The sequence below is a fragment of the Cherax quadricarinatus genome, chromosome 53 (genome assembly GCF_038502225.1).
Source record: "Cherax quadricarinatus isolate ZL_2023a chromosome 53, ASM3850222v1, whole genome shotgun sequence".
NCBI classification, from domain to species: domain Eukaryota; kingdom Metazoa; phylum Arthropoda; class Malacostraca; order Decapoda; family Parastacidae; genus Cherax; species Cherax quadricarinatus.
The window spans coordinates 19,835,599-19,849,335 of record NC_091344.1 but is presented as its reverse complement, the minus strand read 5'-3'; the positions used below and the strand labels follow the sequence as shown (position 1 = coordinate 19,849,335).

The following is a 13,737-nucleotide window of genomic DNA, read 5'->3' as shown; positions in this document are numbered from 1 at the left end:
AATTGGCCTAAAATGGGAGTCAAAGTCGGCAAAATCGCCGATTCGTAAATATCGCTGACACATCAAAATTCGCGAGAGCATAATTTCGTCAATTTTCCACCAAATTTCGTACTTTTTGTTTTATTACCTTCACAAATAGATTCTCTACGATTTCATAAGAAAAAATAACAAATTTTTTTTTTGAAAATTCTTGGACACTGGTGCGTGACTCCAGATTTGGGCCTTGGACCCTGAAAGGGTTAACAAGTGACAATATTCCCTAATCTAGCAGCTCTATTGCTTAATTATAATAAATTATACTATCATTCCAAGCACAAGATTATTTAAAATAAAATGATACAATTATGAAATATGGAATGCCCTTTAATGCACAGGTACACAACTTCTTTTGTAACACTTATGATAGATTAAGATGCAGCTATAAATCTGCATAAACTACGCCAAGTAAAATTTTTCCTCTCCATAATACAAGATAAAATACCATCCTTAAATACTACAGCAAGTGAGATCTTATGGCAGACAATAAAAGCTACATGCCATACTGCTTTACTTACTTGTAAATACTTTAGAAATCAAAGGACTCAATATACGTAGTATAACCAATAAACCAAAGTCCAATACAATATGTAATCACTATTGAATTTATTATTTTTTGTGAATATAATAATAATAATAATAATAATATTTCCAGGGGGAAGTGGAACAGAATTCTTCCTATGTAAGCCATGCGTGTCGTAAGAGGCAACTAAAATGCCGGGAGCAAGGGGCTAGTAACCCCTTCTCCTGTATATTTTACTAAATTTAAAAGGAGAAACTTTCATTTGTCCTTTCGGGCCACCCCACCTCAGTGGGATATGGCTGGTGCATTGAAAGAAAGAAAGAATAATAATAAATAATAATAAAAATATTAATAATAATGATGGTATCCATGTAACACCATATTTGTGTATTTTGGATCATGAAGGAAACACACAAAATATTATACTACTTGAGTATAACCCTATACGAGGCCTGGTCTCAGACCGGACTACGGGGGCGTTGACCCCCGAAACCCTCTCCAGGTATACTCCAAGTACATATATACCATGTAAAGTTCAACCCCCTGACTTCTTTGCCAAAATATTCATAATTCTTATATAGTATATATAATATCATCATCTTTCAACAAACCAGCCATTTCCCACTGAGGCAGGGTGACCCAAAAAGAAAAATGCTTTCATCATCATTCAACACTTTAACCATCACTCATACATAATCACTGGAGTTTTACGATAAAGTAACAGAAGTAAGACATTAGAGAGAGGGGTGGGTTGATTGCATCTTCTTGGACTGCAAGAAGACCTTCAACACAGTTCCTCACAGGAGATTGGTGCAGAAGCTAGAGGATCAGGCACGTATAACAGGAAGGGCACTGCAATGGATCAGAGAATACCTGACAGGGAGGCAACAACGAGTCATGGTACGTGATGAGGTATCACAGTGGGTGTTATACCTCATCACGTACAACTAGGGCCGGTTTTAGGACCAGTACTATTCCTGGTATATGTGAATGACACGATGGAAGGGTTAGACTCAGAAGTGTCCCTGTTCGCATTTGATGTGAAGTTAATGAGGAGAATTAAATCAGATGAGGATCAGGTAGGACTTCAGAGAGACCTGGACAGGCTAGATACCTGATCCAGCAACTGGCTTCTCGAATTTAACCCCACCAAATGCAAAGTCATGAAGATCGGGGAAGGGCAAAGAAGACCGCAGACGAAGTATAGGCTAGGTGGTCAAAGACTGCAAACCTCGCTCAAGGAGAAAGAGCTTGGGGCGAGTATAGCACCGAGCACGTCTCCGGAAGCACACATCAACCAGATAACTGCTGCAGCATATGGACGCCTGGCAAACCTGAGAATAGCATTCCAATACCTTAGTAAGGAATCGCTCAAGACACTGTACACCATGCATACTGGAGTATGCAGCACCTGTCTGGAACCCACACTTAATCAAGCATGTCAAGAAATTAGAGAAAGTGCAAAGGTTTGCGACAAGGTTAGTTCCAAAGCTAAGGGGAATGTCCTACGAAGAAATGTTAAGGGAAATTGGCCTGATGACACTGGAGGACAGGAGGGATAGGGGAGACATGATAACAACATACAAAATACCACGTGGAATAGGCAAGGTGGACAGAGACAGGATGTTCCAGAGAGGGGACACAGAAACAAGGGGTCACAATTGGAAGTTGAAGACCCAGATGAGTCAAAGGGATGTTAGGAAGTATTTCTTTAGTCATAGAGTATTCAGGAAGTGGAACAGCCTAGCAAGTGAGGTAGTAGAGGCAGGAACCATACATAGCTTTAAGATGAGGTATGTATGTATGTATGTATGTATGTATGTATGTGTGTGTGTGTACTCACCTAGTTGCTCACCTAGTTGAGGTTGCGGGGGTCGAGTCCGAGCTCCTGGCCCCGCCTCTTCACTGATCGCTACTAGGTCACTCTCCCTGAGCCGTGAGCTTTATCATACCTCTGCTTAAAGCTATGTATGGATCCTGCCTCCACTACATCGCTTCCCAAACTATTCCACTTACTGACTACTCTGTGGCTGAAGAAATACTTCCTAACATCCCTGTGATTCATCTGTGTCTTCAGCTTCCAACTGTGTCCCCTTGTTACTGTGTCCAATCTCTGGAACATCCTGTCTTTGTCCACCTTGTCAATTCCTCTCAGTATTTTGTATGTCGTTATCATGTCCCCCCTATCTCTCCTGTCCTCCAGTGTCGTCAGGTTGATTTCCCTTAACCTCTCCTCGTAGGACATACCTCTTAGCTCTGGGACTAGTCTTGTTGCAAACCTTTGCACTTTCTCTAGTTTCTTTACGTGCTTGGCTAGGTGTGGGTTCCAAACTGGTGCCGCATACTCCGATATGGGCCTAACGTATACGGTGTACAGGGTCCTGAACGATTCCTTATTAAGATGTCGGAATGCTGTTCTGAGGTTTGCTAGGCGCCCATATGCTGCAGCAGTTATTTGGTTGATGTGCGCTTCAGGAGATGTGCCTGGTGTTATACTCACCCCAAGATCTTTTTCCTTGAGTGAGGTTTGTAGTCTCTGACCCCCTAGACTGTACTCCGTCTGCGGCCTTCTTTGCCCTTCCCCAATCTTCATGACTTTGCACTTGGTGGGATTGAACTCCAGGAGCCAATTGCTGGACCAGGTCTGCAGCCTGTCCAGATCCCTTTGTAGTTCTGCCTGGTCTTCGATCGAGTGTATTCTTCTCATCAACTTCACGTCATCTGCAAACAGGGACACCTCAGAGTCTATTCCTTCCGTCATGTCGTTCACAAATACCAGAAACAGCACTGGTCCTAGGACTGACCCCTGCGGGACCCCGCTGGTCACAGGTGCCCACTCTGACACCTCGCCACGTACCATGACTCGCTGCTGTCTTCCTGACAAGTATTCCCTGATCCATTGTAGTGCCTTCCCTGTTATCCCTGCTTGGTCCTCCAGTTTTTGCACCAATCTCTTGTGTGGAACTGTGTCAAACGCCTTCTTGCAGTCCAAGAAAATGCAATCCACCCACCCCTGTGTGTGTGTGTGTGTGTGTGTGTGTGTGTGTGTGTGTGTGTGTGTGTGTGTGTGTGTGTGTGTGTGTGTGTGTGTGTGTGTGTGTGTGTGTGTGTGTGTGTGTGTGTGTGTGTGTGTGTGTGTGTGTGTGTGTGTGTGTGTGTGTGTGTGTGTGTGCGTGCGTGCGTGCGTGCGTGCGTGCGTGCGTGCGTGCGTGCGTATATTTTTTTTTTTCAACAAACTGACCATATCCCACTAAGGCAGGGTGACCCAAAAAGAAAGAAAATCCCCAAAACGAAAATACGTACTTTCATCATCATTCAACACTTTCACCTCACTCATACATAATCGCTGTTTTTGCAGAAGTGCCCAGATACAACAGCTTAGAAGAATATATAAAGATAAAATATAAAATGTGACCTGAAATAATATAATAAACTCCATATAGAATATAATATCAGGACCCCAATTATATATCTACCGTCCTATTATACATCCCTCCAAACTGCCAATATCCCAAACCCCTCCTTTAAAGTGCAGGCATTGTACTTCCCATTTACAGAACTCAAGTCTGGCTATATAAAAATAACCGGTTTTCCTGAATCCCTTCACTAAATATTACCCTGCTCACACTAACAGCTCGTCAGGTCCCAAAAACCATTCATCTCCATTCACTCCTATCTAACACACTCATGCACGCTTGCTGGAAGTACAAGCAACTCACCCACAAAACCTCCTTTACCCCCTCCCTCCAACCTTTTCAAGGATGACCCCTACCCTGCCTTCCATCCCCTGCAGAGTTATACATTCTCCATGTCATTCTATTTTGAGCCATTCTCTCTAAATGACCAAATGACCTCAACAACCCCTCTTCAGTCCTCTGACTAATATTCTTATCAACTCCACACCTTCTCCTAATTTCCACAATCGAATTCTCTGCATAATATTTACACCACAAACTGGCCGTATCCCAATTTCAAGATTATTATTCTTATAAATCTCCACCTTTACTACTTCGCATTAGTTTTTTTTTTTTTCAACAAGTTGGCCGTCTTCCACCAAGGCAGGGTGACCCAAAAAAGAAAGAAAATCCCCAAAAAGAAAATGCTTTCATCATCATTCAACACTTTCACCACACTCACACATAATCACTGTTTTTGCAGAGGTGCTCAGAATACAACAGTTTAGAAGCATATATACGTATAAAGATACACACCATATCCCTCCAAACTGCCAATATTAAGTATTAAGATAAAATAAGATTTATTAAAAAGTTAACCACTCTTATCTTGTCTAGACTTTAGTAGTTATTATGTACTAGGATCAGTCTGCCCAAAATGCTCCGGCATGATAGTGGCTTTTTTTGGAATCAACAAATCAAAATTGTAATTACACATTGTAACCTTTGCAAAGAAATAAAATCTTTATTCTTTAGCATATACATATACACACTCCTCTGGGTTTTCTTCTATTTTCTTACTAGTTCTTGTTCTTATTTCATCTTATCTCCATGGGAAAGTGGAACAGAATTTTTCCTCTGTAAGCCATGCGTGTTATAAGAGGTGACTAACATGCCGAGAGCAAGGGACTAGTAACCCCTTCTCCTGTATACATTACTAAAGTTAAAAAGAGAAACTTTTGTTTTTCTTTTTGGGCCACCCTGCCTCGGTGAGATACGACCAGTTTCTGAAGACTTTAAAAAGGCCAAATAGTTCTGACGTAGAAAAACTTAAAAAAAAAAAAAAATATTCAAGATGTAAAAATAGCACCAAAAACTTCAATATGTTTGTAACAAAAACAGAGAAATAGTCAGCCCAAACACTTGACAAGCATAAGAATAGAGGTACACTGCAGTAGGCTTACTTGCTCATGCTAGACAAGTTTTATTCACATACAACCATTACATAAGAACATACAGGTGGGTTGCCAGAGAGCTTGGGTAAGAGGCATCACCCCTAAGTTGGAGGTCATGGAAAGGAGAATGGAGGAGAGTGGCAAGAGGCACTCTCTTTCTCTTCTCCTTACCCCTCACTCAGTTTACTGTACTCGCAGACGCTTCACCCTTCCTGTCCACACAATTATCTTCCCCACACAAGCCTTGTACAACCTCTGGTTATTTATTGGTTATCTCTATAAATAAATCTTTCAAGGATAATACGAGAAAGAAATTAAACATCTGGATAATTGGAGGAAGCACAAGAGCTGAGTCACTGGCAACATTATTCAAATGGATTACAGAGGTTTGTGATACCTAAATTGAAACTGTTGGCAAATCATTTAAGAAAAGTGGTATCTTCAATTCACTTGATGGCAGAGAAAACGACATTATGTGCAATGAAATGCCTGATGAAGTTAGTGCTAATGATGATAATAATAACCCATATTTTAAAACAACTGAATTAACAAGTTGTGACCAGTTATTTGGTGTTAAGGATGACCAGCAGAGTGATTTTGATGGATTTCAACATATTAAGCAATTCTATACAACCATGATTTGCATTTCATATTAATAAAAAGTTAGAAAATAAAAATAAAAATGCTGGTTAGTCTTAAGGATGGTAATAATAGTCAATCTGGCCACTGTACCTAATTATTCAGCTAATGTACTTATAAACAGAAAGAAGAGGATGGTGCAAATGTAACTAATAAAAGCAGTATATCAATTTATTTTTAACACGCTTGCCATCTCTCACCAAGGCAGGGTGACTCGAAACACTTTCATCATCATTCACACTATCACTGTCTTGCCAGAGGAGCGCATATACAACAGTCTAGATGTCACTCTAAACAGCAAATATCCCAAACCCCTCCTTTAAGAATGCAGGCACTGTACTTCCCACCTCCAGGACTCGAGTCCAGCTAACCGGTTTCCCTGAATCCCTTCACAAAATATTACCCTGCTCTCACACCAACATTTTGTTAAGCCCCAAAAACCATTTGTCACTCACTCCTATCTTACATGCTCACACATGCCTGCTATATGTATATTTTTTTTTTTCAACATATCGGCTGCTTCCCACTGAGGAAAAGTGACCCAAAAAGAAAATACGTATAGTATATATATATATATATGTATACAGGTAGTAGGTTGGTAGACAGCAACCGCCCAGGGAGGTACTACCGTCCTGCCAAGTGAGTGTAAAACGAAAGCCTGTAATTGTTTTACATGATGGTAGGATTGCTGGTGTCCTTTTTTCTGTTTCATAAACATGCAAGACTTCAGGTACATCGTGCTACTTCTACTTACACTTAGGTCACACTACACATACATGCACAAGCATATACATACATACCCCTCTTGGTTTTCTTCTATTTTCTTTCTAGTTCTTGTTCTTGTCTATTTCCTCTTATCTCCATGGGGAAGTGGAACAGAATTCTTCCTCCATGAGCCATGCATGTCGTAAGAGGCGACTAAAATGCCGGGAGCAAGGGGCCAGTAACCCCTTCTCCTGTATATATTACTAAATTTAAAAGGCGAAACTTTTGTTTTTCCTTTTGGGCCACCGCACTTCAGTGGGATACGGCTGGTACATTGAAAGAATATATATGTATATTTATATATATACATAAAAGGAGGTAAAGGAGGTTTTGTGGGCAAGGGGCTTGGATTTCCAGCAAGCGTGCATGAGCATGTGAGCTTGGAGTGAATGGAGATGAATGGTATTTGGGACCTGACGAGCTGTTAGAGTGTGAGCAGGGTAATATTTAGTGAAGGGATTCAGGGAAACTGGTTATTTTTATATAGCTGGACTTGAGTCCTGAAAATGGGAAGTACAATGCCTGTACTTTAAAGGAAGGGTTTGGGATATTGGTAGTTTGGAGGGATATGTTGTGTATCTTTATATATGCTTCTAAACTGTTGTATTCTGAGCACCTCTGCAAAAACAGTGATTACGTGTGAGTGGGGTGAAAGTGTTGAATGATGATGAAAATATTTTCTTTTTGGGGGTTTTCTTTCTTTTTGGGTTGCCCTGCCTCGGTAGAAGATGGCCGACTTGTTAAAAAAAAACTAAAAAAAAAAAAAAAAACTGTTACAATACAGCAAAATTTAAAGCAAGATTAATGAGTTCAAAGTGTAGTATCTTCTCACACCCGAACTCCTCCAAAACCATCTCTTCGTCGTCGTCTTCTGCACCATCTTCTACGAAGGCCTTCCAGCTATATACAGTACAAAGGGGAATGTATTGATACATTTTTAGAAAATTAGGAAATCACATTTATTATGTTTTCTTATTCATAATGAGGTTATATTATTTCTAATTGAGCAAGACAATTACACCAAAATACTGAATTCTTCAGAATTCTAAAGAAACTGTTTTAAGATAAGACTTTGCTCAGATTTTTAACCTGGAGGTGTTTGAAAGAAGCACATTTAATAAAAGGACAAAACTACAAAAAAAAAAATCTTTGTTCCAGGAGGGTTCTTCCTTGACCACTGGTTATGGTCCAACAGAATTCCATCATCAAGTAATGCTCAGTTTGCCAAACACGAGCATAAATTTATTGTTGTAATAACAGAAAGAAAATCAGCTTGAACATCTTAAAATTAATATACAGTGTTTCAATGATGGTAAATAATTCTTAATAAATTAAACCCCTTTACTGCTGACACCCACACAGATTGAAAGCCCCCTTCTGTGTATCCATTTTTGTCTTCTAAAATGGTAAAGAATGTTTTTCTAGACACCAAATATGCAAAATTTGATGGAATACTTGCAGAATTATATAAGGGCAAATCTGGAGTTATGGGAGCACTTTACACAACAGCAATTTTGCCCAAATTAAAGCCTATTTTAGATAAAGTTCAGTACTCAAGCAAACTCAATTCCTGGCTATTTTGCTAGTATGCCTTCAATATTATACAAAGATCACAAGGAACTGCCCATTTATTTATCAGAGTTACCTTATAAAATGCCCATAAGCCAGTAATTTGGTCAATTATACTGACCAGTTCTACAGTATGGTCAACAAAGTCCAAAACAAATATTGTAGGCATTCCAGCCACTAAACAACCTTCATTCTGTTCACATCCCCAGGCCTCTCCTATACACTTGTCCTCCATTCTGAATCCAACATTATCACAAAAATAAAAATGTTTCCTATTCCTTGGCTAATAAACTATAACCAAAAATGTTTAGTCATGGTTTAGGATGTCCCAATAACTGAAGTAGATCTAGTAAAATCCCAGAAAACAGATTGGATATAAACCTTATTCTGCCTCAGGAAAATAGCCAAAAATCAACTCTTTCCACCACTTTGAGGCTGCTTCTGGTCTGACACACCATAAGCTTCTCCATTGCAAGAGTATGTCTTTTGATCTATGAAATGGCACCTGAAACTGCCAATAAAACCATGAAATCCACCTTAGAAACAATCCAGAGTTGCTATTTTAAGTCAAACACAAAGTAAAAGGTTTGTTGTTCCCATCAAAGTGTGGCATATTTTTTATACTGTGCACATCAACTGTACAGACCCATTCTCTGAGGTCTAGGCCAAAATTTACTGCTCACAGCATATTTGAGGGTGCTATAATTTACAAGATGATCTATGTAGGTGCCAATGGCCCCAATCATATGGATCTACATAAGGGACAGTGAAAGGGTAAGCTAACCCAAGATAAACTGAGTACAGTGTGATTTAGTCAAATTATGTACAGTATTGCATTAATTTTAGTGTGATGTATTACCTTATCTACTAGACATTCTTTTAATGTTTTTACACTTTGCTGCTTTAGTAATGTAATGGGTACAAGTACAGTATGCAGAATATAGTAAAAAAAAAGAAAAAAATACTCATCTCCATAAATGTAAATACACAAGATAAGCTTCACTGAAGTTATTGCTTGCAAAAATTTACATATATGATTTTTTAATAAAAGAAGATTAATTTTTACACTTCATAAATACAAAATAAATTCTCAATTGTCACTATCACAAACTTTCTACTAATTATGAAAGGCAACAATAAGTTGCATGACACCAAACAAGCTCCTTCGGATAAAAATAATTTGATACATACCTCCGTACTGAAAAAGTTGATCAAGGTGAGAAATATTAAGGAAGCCAAACAAGCATAGATGAGTGCACGAATAAGATCTCTCCATTTCCTCCAGGCTAATAGTTCTTCAATATACAGGAACCGATTTCGGTAGTTCACGGGTAACTCAAATGAGGAAGGCACAGGAAAGAGCGATTCATAAGTGTCCTGGACTAGGGCGTGAATCAAATCATTTTCCTTACTTCTTGGGTCTAGGTTACTATTCAAACATATGAATTTCCTGAAAAAATAAAGACATTCAGTGTGATGCATTTCTAACTACTGCTAATCTTATATGACAATCGGTGATTTTGCAGATTATAAAAATGACAAGGTCAAGGTGAAAATACAGTATGGGTATATTTTTTAACACACTGGCTGTCTCCCACTGAGGCAGGGAAATAAAACACATTCCTTGCTGAATTATAACAATTAAAACAGCACAGATTTATAAAGACTTTTTCTCAAAATATTCTTCTAGACTCAAACACCATACAACACCTATGACACTAGATGAATTTTTCTTTTTTATTGCACCGGCCATCTCCCAGCGAAGTAGGGTGACTTGAAAAAAAGAAAGACACTTTCACCATCACTCATTCCATCCAGAGGTACACCAACATAACAGTTCAAATGCCCTCATCCCAACTACAATATCCTCACCCCTCCTTCAGATTGCAGGGACTGTACTTCCCACTTCCAGAACTCAAGTACAAGCACAATCAATCAATAACAATAATACTAAATAATTAATGCATTTAAATAATGATTGCACATATTATCAAGTAAATACTTTACATACTATAGGCAAACATTTGATACTTGTGTGGAGAATAACTATCAAAATAGTAAATATTTACCATACTATAGGCAAACATTTGATACTTGTGTGGAGAATAACTATCAGAACACTACAATACAGTACTATACATACTAATACTGAAATTTATGTAGTAATGTTGTCATAACATTAAAAATATTCTTGTTTATATAGTATGTAACTACAAAATACACATACAGTGGTACCTCGGGATATGAATTTAATTTGTTCCAAAGGGCTGAGTGCTGATACCGAAAAAATTTGTTCCCATAAGGAATAATGAAAATTAGATTAATCCATTTCAGACCCCCAAACATACACTTACAAAAAGCACTTACATAAATACACTTACATAATTGTTCGCGTTTTGAGCTGTTCGTATCCCGAGGTACCACTGTATGTTATTATAAAAATATAAGAGCCCATAAGCTGATACTATAAGCTGGTGATCTGCATGGGGAATGCATTTGAAAAAATTGTGTTCAGAGTGAATACTGTACGTAGAGCTCAAACAAGATGAATGGGGTTCAACTCGTACTGTATTATATCATTACAATTACTAAAAGTTTTTTTTTTTGTAACAAGTCGGTCGTCTCCCACCGAGGCAGGGTGGCCCAAAAAGAAAATCCCTAAAAAGAAAATACTTTCACCATCATTCAACACTTTCACCTCACCCATACATAATCACTGTCTTTGCAGAGGCGCTCAGATACGACAGTTTAAAAGTCAACCTCCAAACTGCCAATATCCCAAACCCCTCCTTTAAAGTGCAGGCACTGTACTTCCCATTTCCATGACTCAAGTCCAGCTAACTGGTTTCCCTGAATCCCTCCACAAAATATTACCCTGCTCACACTCCAACAGCTTGTCAGGTCCCAAAAACCATTCGTCTCCATTCACTCCTATCTAACATGCTCACACATGCTTGTTGGATGTCCAAGCCCCTCGCCCACAAAACATCCTTTACCCCCTCCCTCCAACCTTTTCGAGGATGACCCCTACCCCGCCTTCCTTCCCTTATAGATTTAAACGCTCTCCAAGTCATTCTACTTTGATCCATTCTCTCTAAATTACCCAACCACCTCAACAACCCCTCTTCAGCCCTCTGACTAATACTTTTAGTAACTCCACACCTCCTAATTTCCACACTCCGAATTCTAAGAACATAAGAAAGAAGGAACACTGCAGCAGGCCTACTGGCCCATGCGAGGCAGGTCCAAGTCTCCTACCAGCTTAAGCCAATGCCCCAACCTAGTCAGGGCAGGTCACATTCACTTAAGGAAAGAACACGATAACTGACCTAGTAGCACAAGCTAGTAAGGTCCAACTCACACCCACCCACACCCACTCATGTATTTATCTAACCTATTTTTAAAACTACACAACGTTTTAGCCTCAATAACTGTACTTGGGAGTTTGTTCCACTCATCCACAACTCTCTTACCAAACCAGTGCTTTCTCTGCATAATATTTACACCACACATTGCCCTTAGACAGGACATCTCCACTGCCTCCAGCCGCCGCCTCGCTGCAGCATTTGCAGCCCGAGCTTCACACCCACACAAGTGTTGGTACCACTATACTTTCATACATTCCCTTCTTTGTCTCCATGAATGACGTTTTTTGTCTCCACAGATACCTCAACACACCATTCACCTTTTTTTCTTCATCAGTTCTATGGTTAACCTCATCCTTCATAAACCCATCCACTGACAAGTCAATTCCCAAATATCTGAAAACATTCACTTCTTCCACACTCCCTCTCTCCAACGTGATATCCAGTTTTTCTTTATCTAAATTGTTTGATACTCTCATCACCTTACTCTTATCTATCAACATTAAATCTATGAATACCATAAGAGGAAAAATATTTAAAAAATGGTATGGAAATATTACGAGATGGAGCAGTTTAGAAGGGATCACTAGCACTGAATCAATAAAAGGATGCTTCCTCAACTATTTCTTATGATATTACAGTAGATATTGGCAGTTTGGAGGGATATGTTGTGTATCTTTATATGTGTATGCTTCTAAACTGTTGTATTCTGAGCACCTCTGCAAAAACAGTGATAATGTGTGAGTGTGGTGAAAGTGTTGAATGATGATGAAAGTATTTTCTTTTTGGGGATTTTCTTTCTTTTTTGGGTCACCCTGCCTCGGTGGGAGACGGCCGACTTGTTGAAAAAAAATTACAGTAGACCACTGATTATCTGGCAACTGATTATTCAGCACTGAACATTATCTGGAAGCCTTGTTTGAGCTGACATTCAAACAGACAATGTGAAAAAAAAAAAAAAAAAAAAAAAAACTGTAAGGTGATATGATAACCTGACTGGTTGAAAATCCAGTGCACCCTTCTGCAAGAGGGCTGGCCAGTCAATGATGTATTATATTTTCCTGTAACCAGCTGTATTCTATGGTACATTTACAATGTTTATTATATTTACAATGTTCTCTCAGCCTGAAATTGACATTTTACAAGAGAAAATTAGTACTGTACACAAGGCAAATTTTTATATAAAACTATTTTTCCTTCTTTGGAGAAGCTGCAATTGGGATATTTTATACCATTCGCTAGAAGAGTTCTTCCAAACATACTTCATTAATCCAGCATTATGAATGCACGAGATATTTTATTTTCAATCATAATGAAGCCAAGTGAAGCAAAAAAAAAGGGTGATTTCTTTATAATACAGAACTAATGGTATTTACCTCACTTATAAGTTATTAGGAAAACAATTTTAAAAACACACTTACCGTGGGTTTTTCCGCACTTCATCTAACATGTGCACAACTATCGACACATTTGAAGTAACCATTTTGAAATGAATGTCATCATCATTATGGTGAACAAATTTGTATTTGTCCGTTTTCTCTAACTTGTTCAAAAGAGTTGTTAATGGTTCACACTCTAGCACAAGCTCTAAACTCACAGTTGGCTGAAATTCAGAACATACATTTAAATATACTACTGTATATATTTGGCCTAAAGATATACCATGCAGTATTTAGCTACACTATTACTAAGTAAAAATTATCAATATTAAGCATTTAGTGTCTTCATAACTACCTTTTCTTTTCTGTTCATGTTTTTTTTTTTTTTCAACAAGTCGGTCGTCTCCCACCGAGGCAGGGTGACCCAAAAAAGAAAGAAAATCCCCAAAAAGAAAATACTTTCATCATCATTCAACACTTTCACCACACTCACACATTATCACTGTTTTTGCAGAGGTTCTCAGAATCAAGTCCGACTATATGAAAATAACCGGTTTCCCTGAATCCCTTCACTAAATATTACCCTGCTCACACTCCAACAGATCGTCAGGT

General features: G+C 38.7%; 1 protein-coding gene across 6 annotated transcripts in view; it reads right to left on the bottom strand.

Annotated features, from left to right (window-relative positions):
- Positions 1 to 239: 239 nt before the first annotated feature.
- Positions 240 to 13,737, bottom strand: part of Gnptab (N-acetylglucosamine-1-phosphate transferase subunits alpha and beta) — a 96,315-nt gene continuing 82,817 nt past the window's right edge. For 2 of the 6 annotated variants that reach the window (XM_070096405.1, XM_070096406.1), the window contains exons 16-18: positions 13,168 to 13,349; positions 9,573 to 9,831; positions 7,747 to 8,892 (exon numbers count right to left, since the gene is read on the bottom strand). In XM_070096405.1, coding sequence (XP_069952506.1) covers positions 8,764 to 8,892; positions 9,573 to 9,831; positions 13,168 to 13,349 — 570 coding nt within the window. In that variant the 3' untranslated portion in view covers positions 7,747 to 8,763. Of the gene's footprint in view, positions 1,412 to 5,352; positions 7,713 to 7,742; positions 8,893 to 9,572; positions 9,832 to 13,167; positions 13,350 to 13,737 lie in introns of those variants that run through there. The other 4 variants (XM_070096408.1, XM_070096407.1, XM_070096411.1 and 1 more) reach the window with 4 other exon arrangements.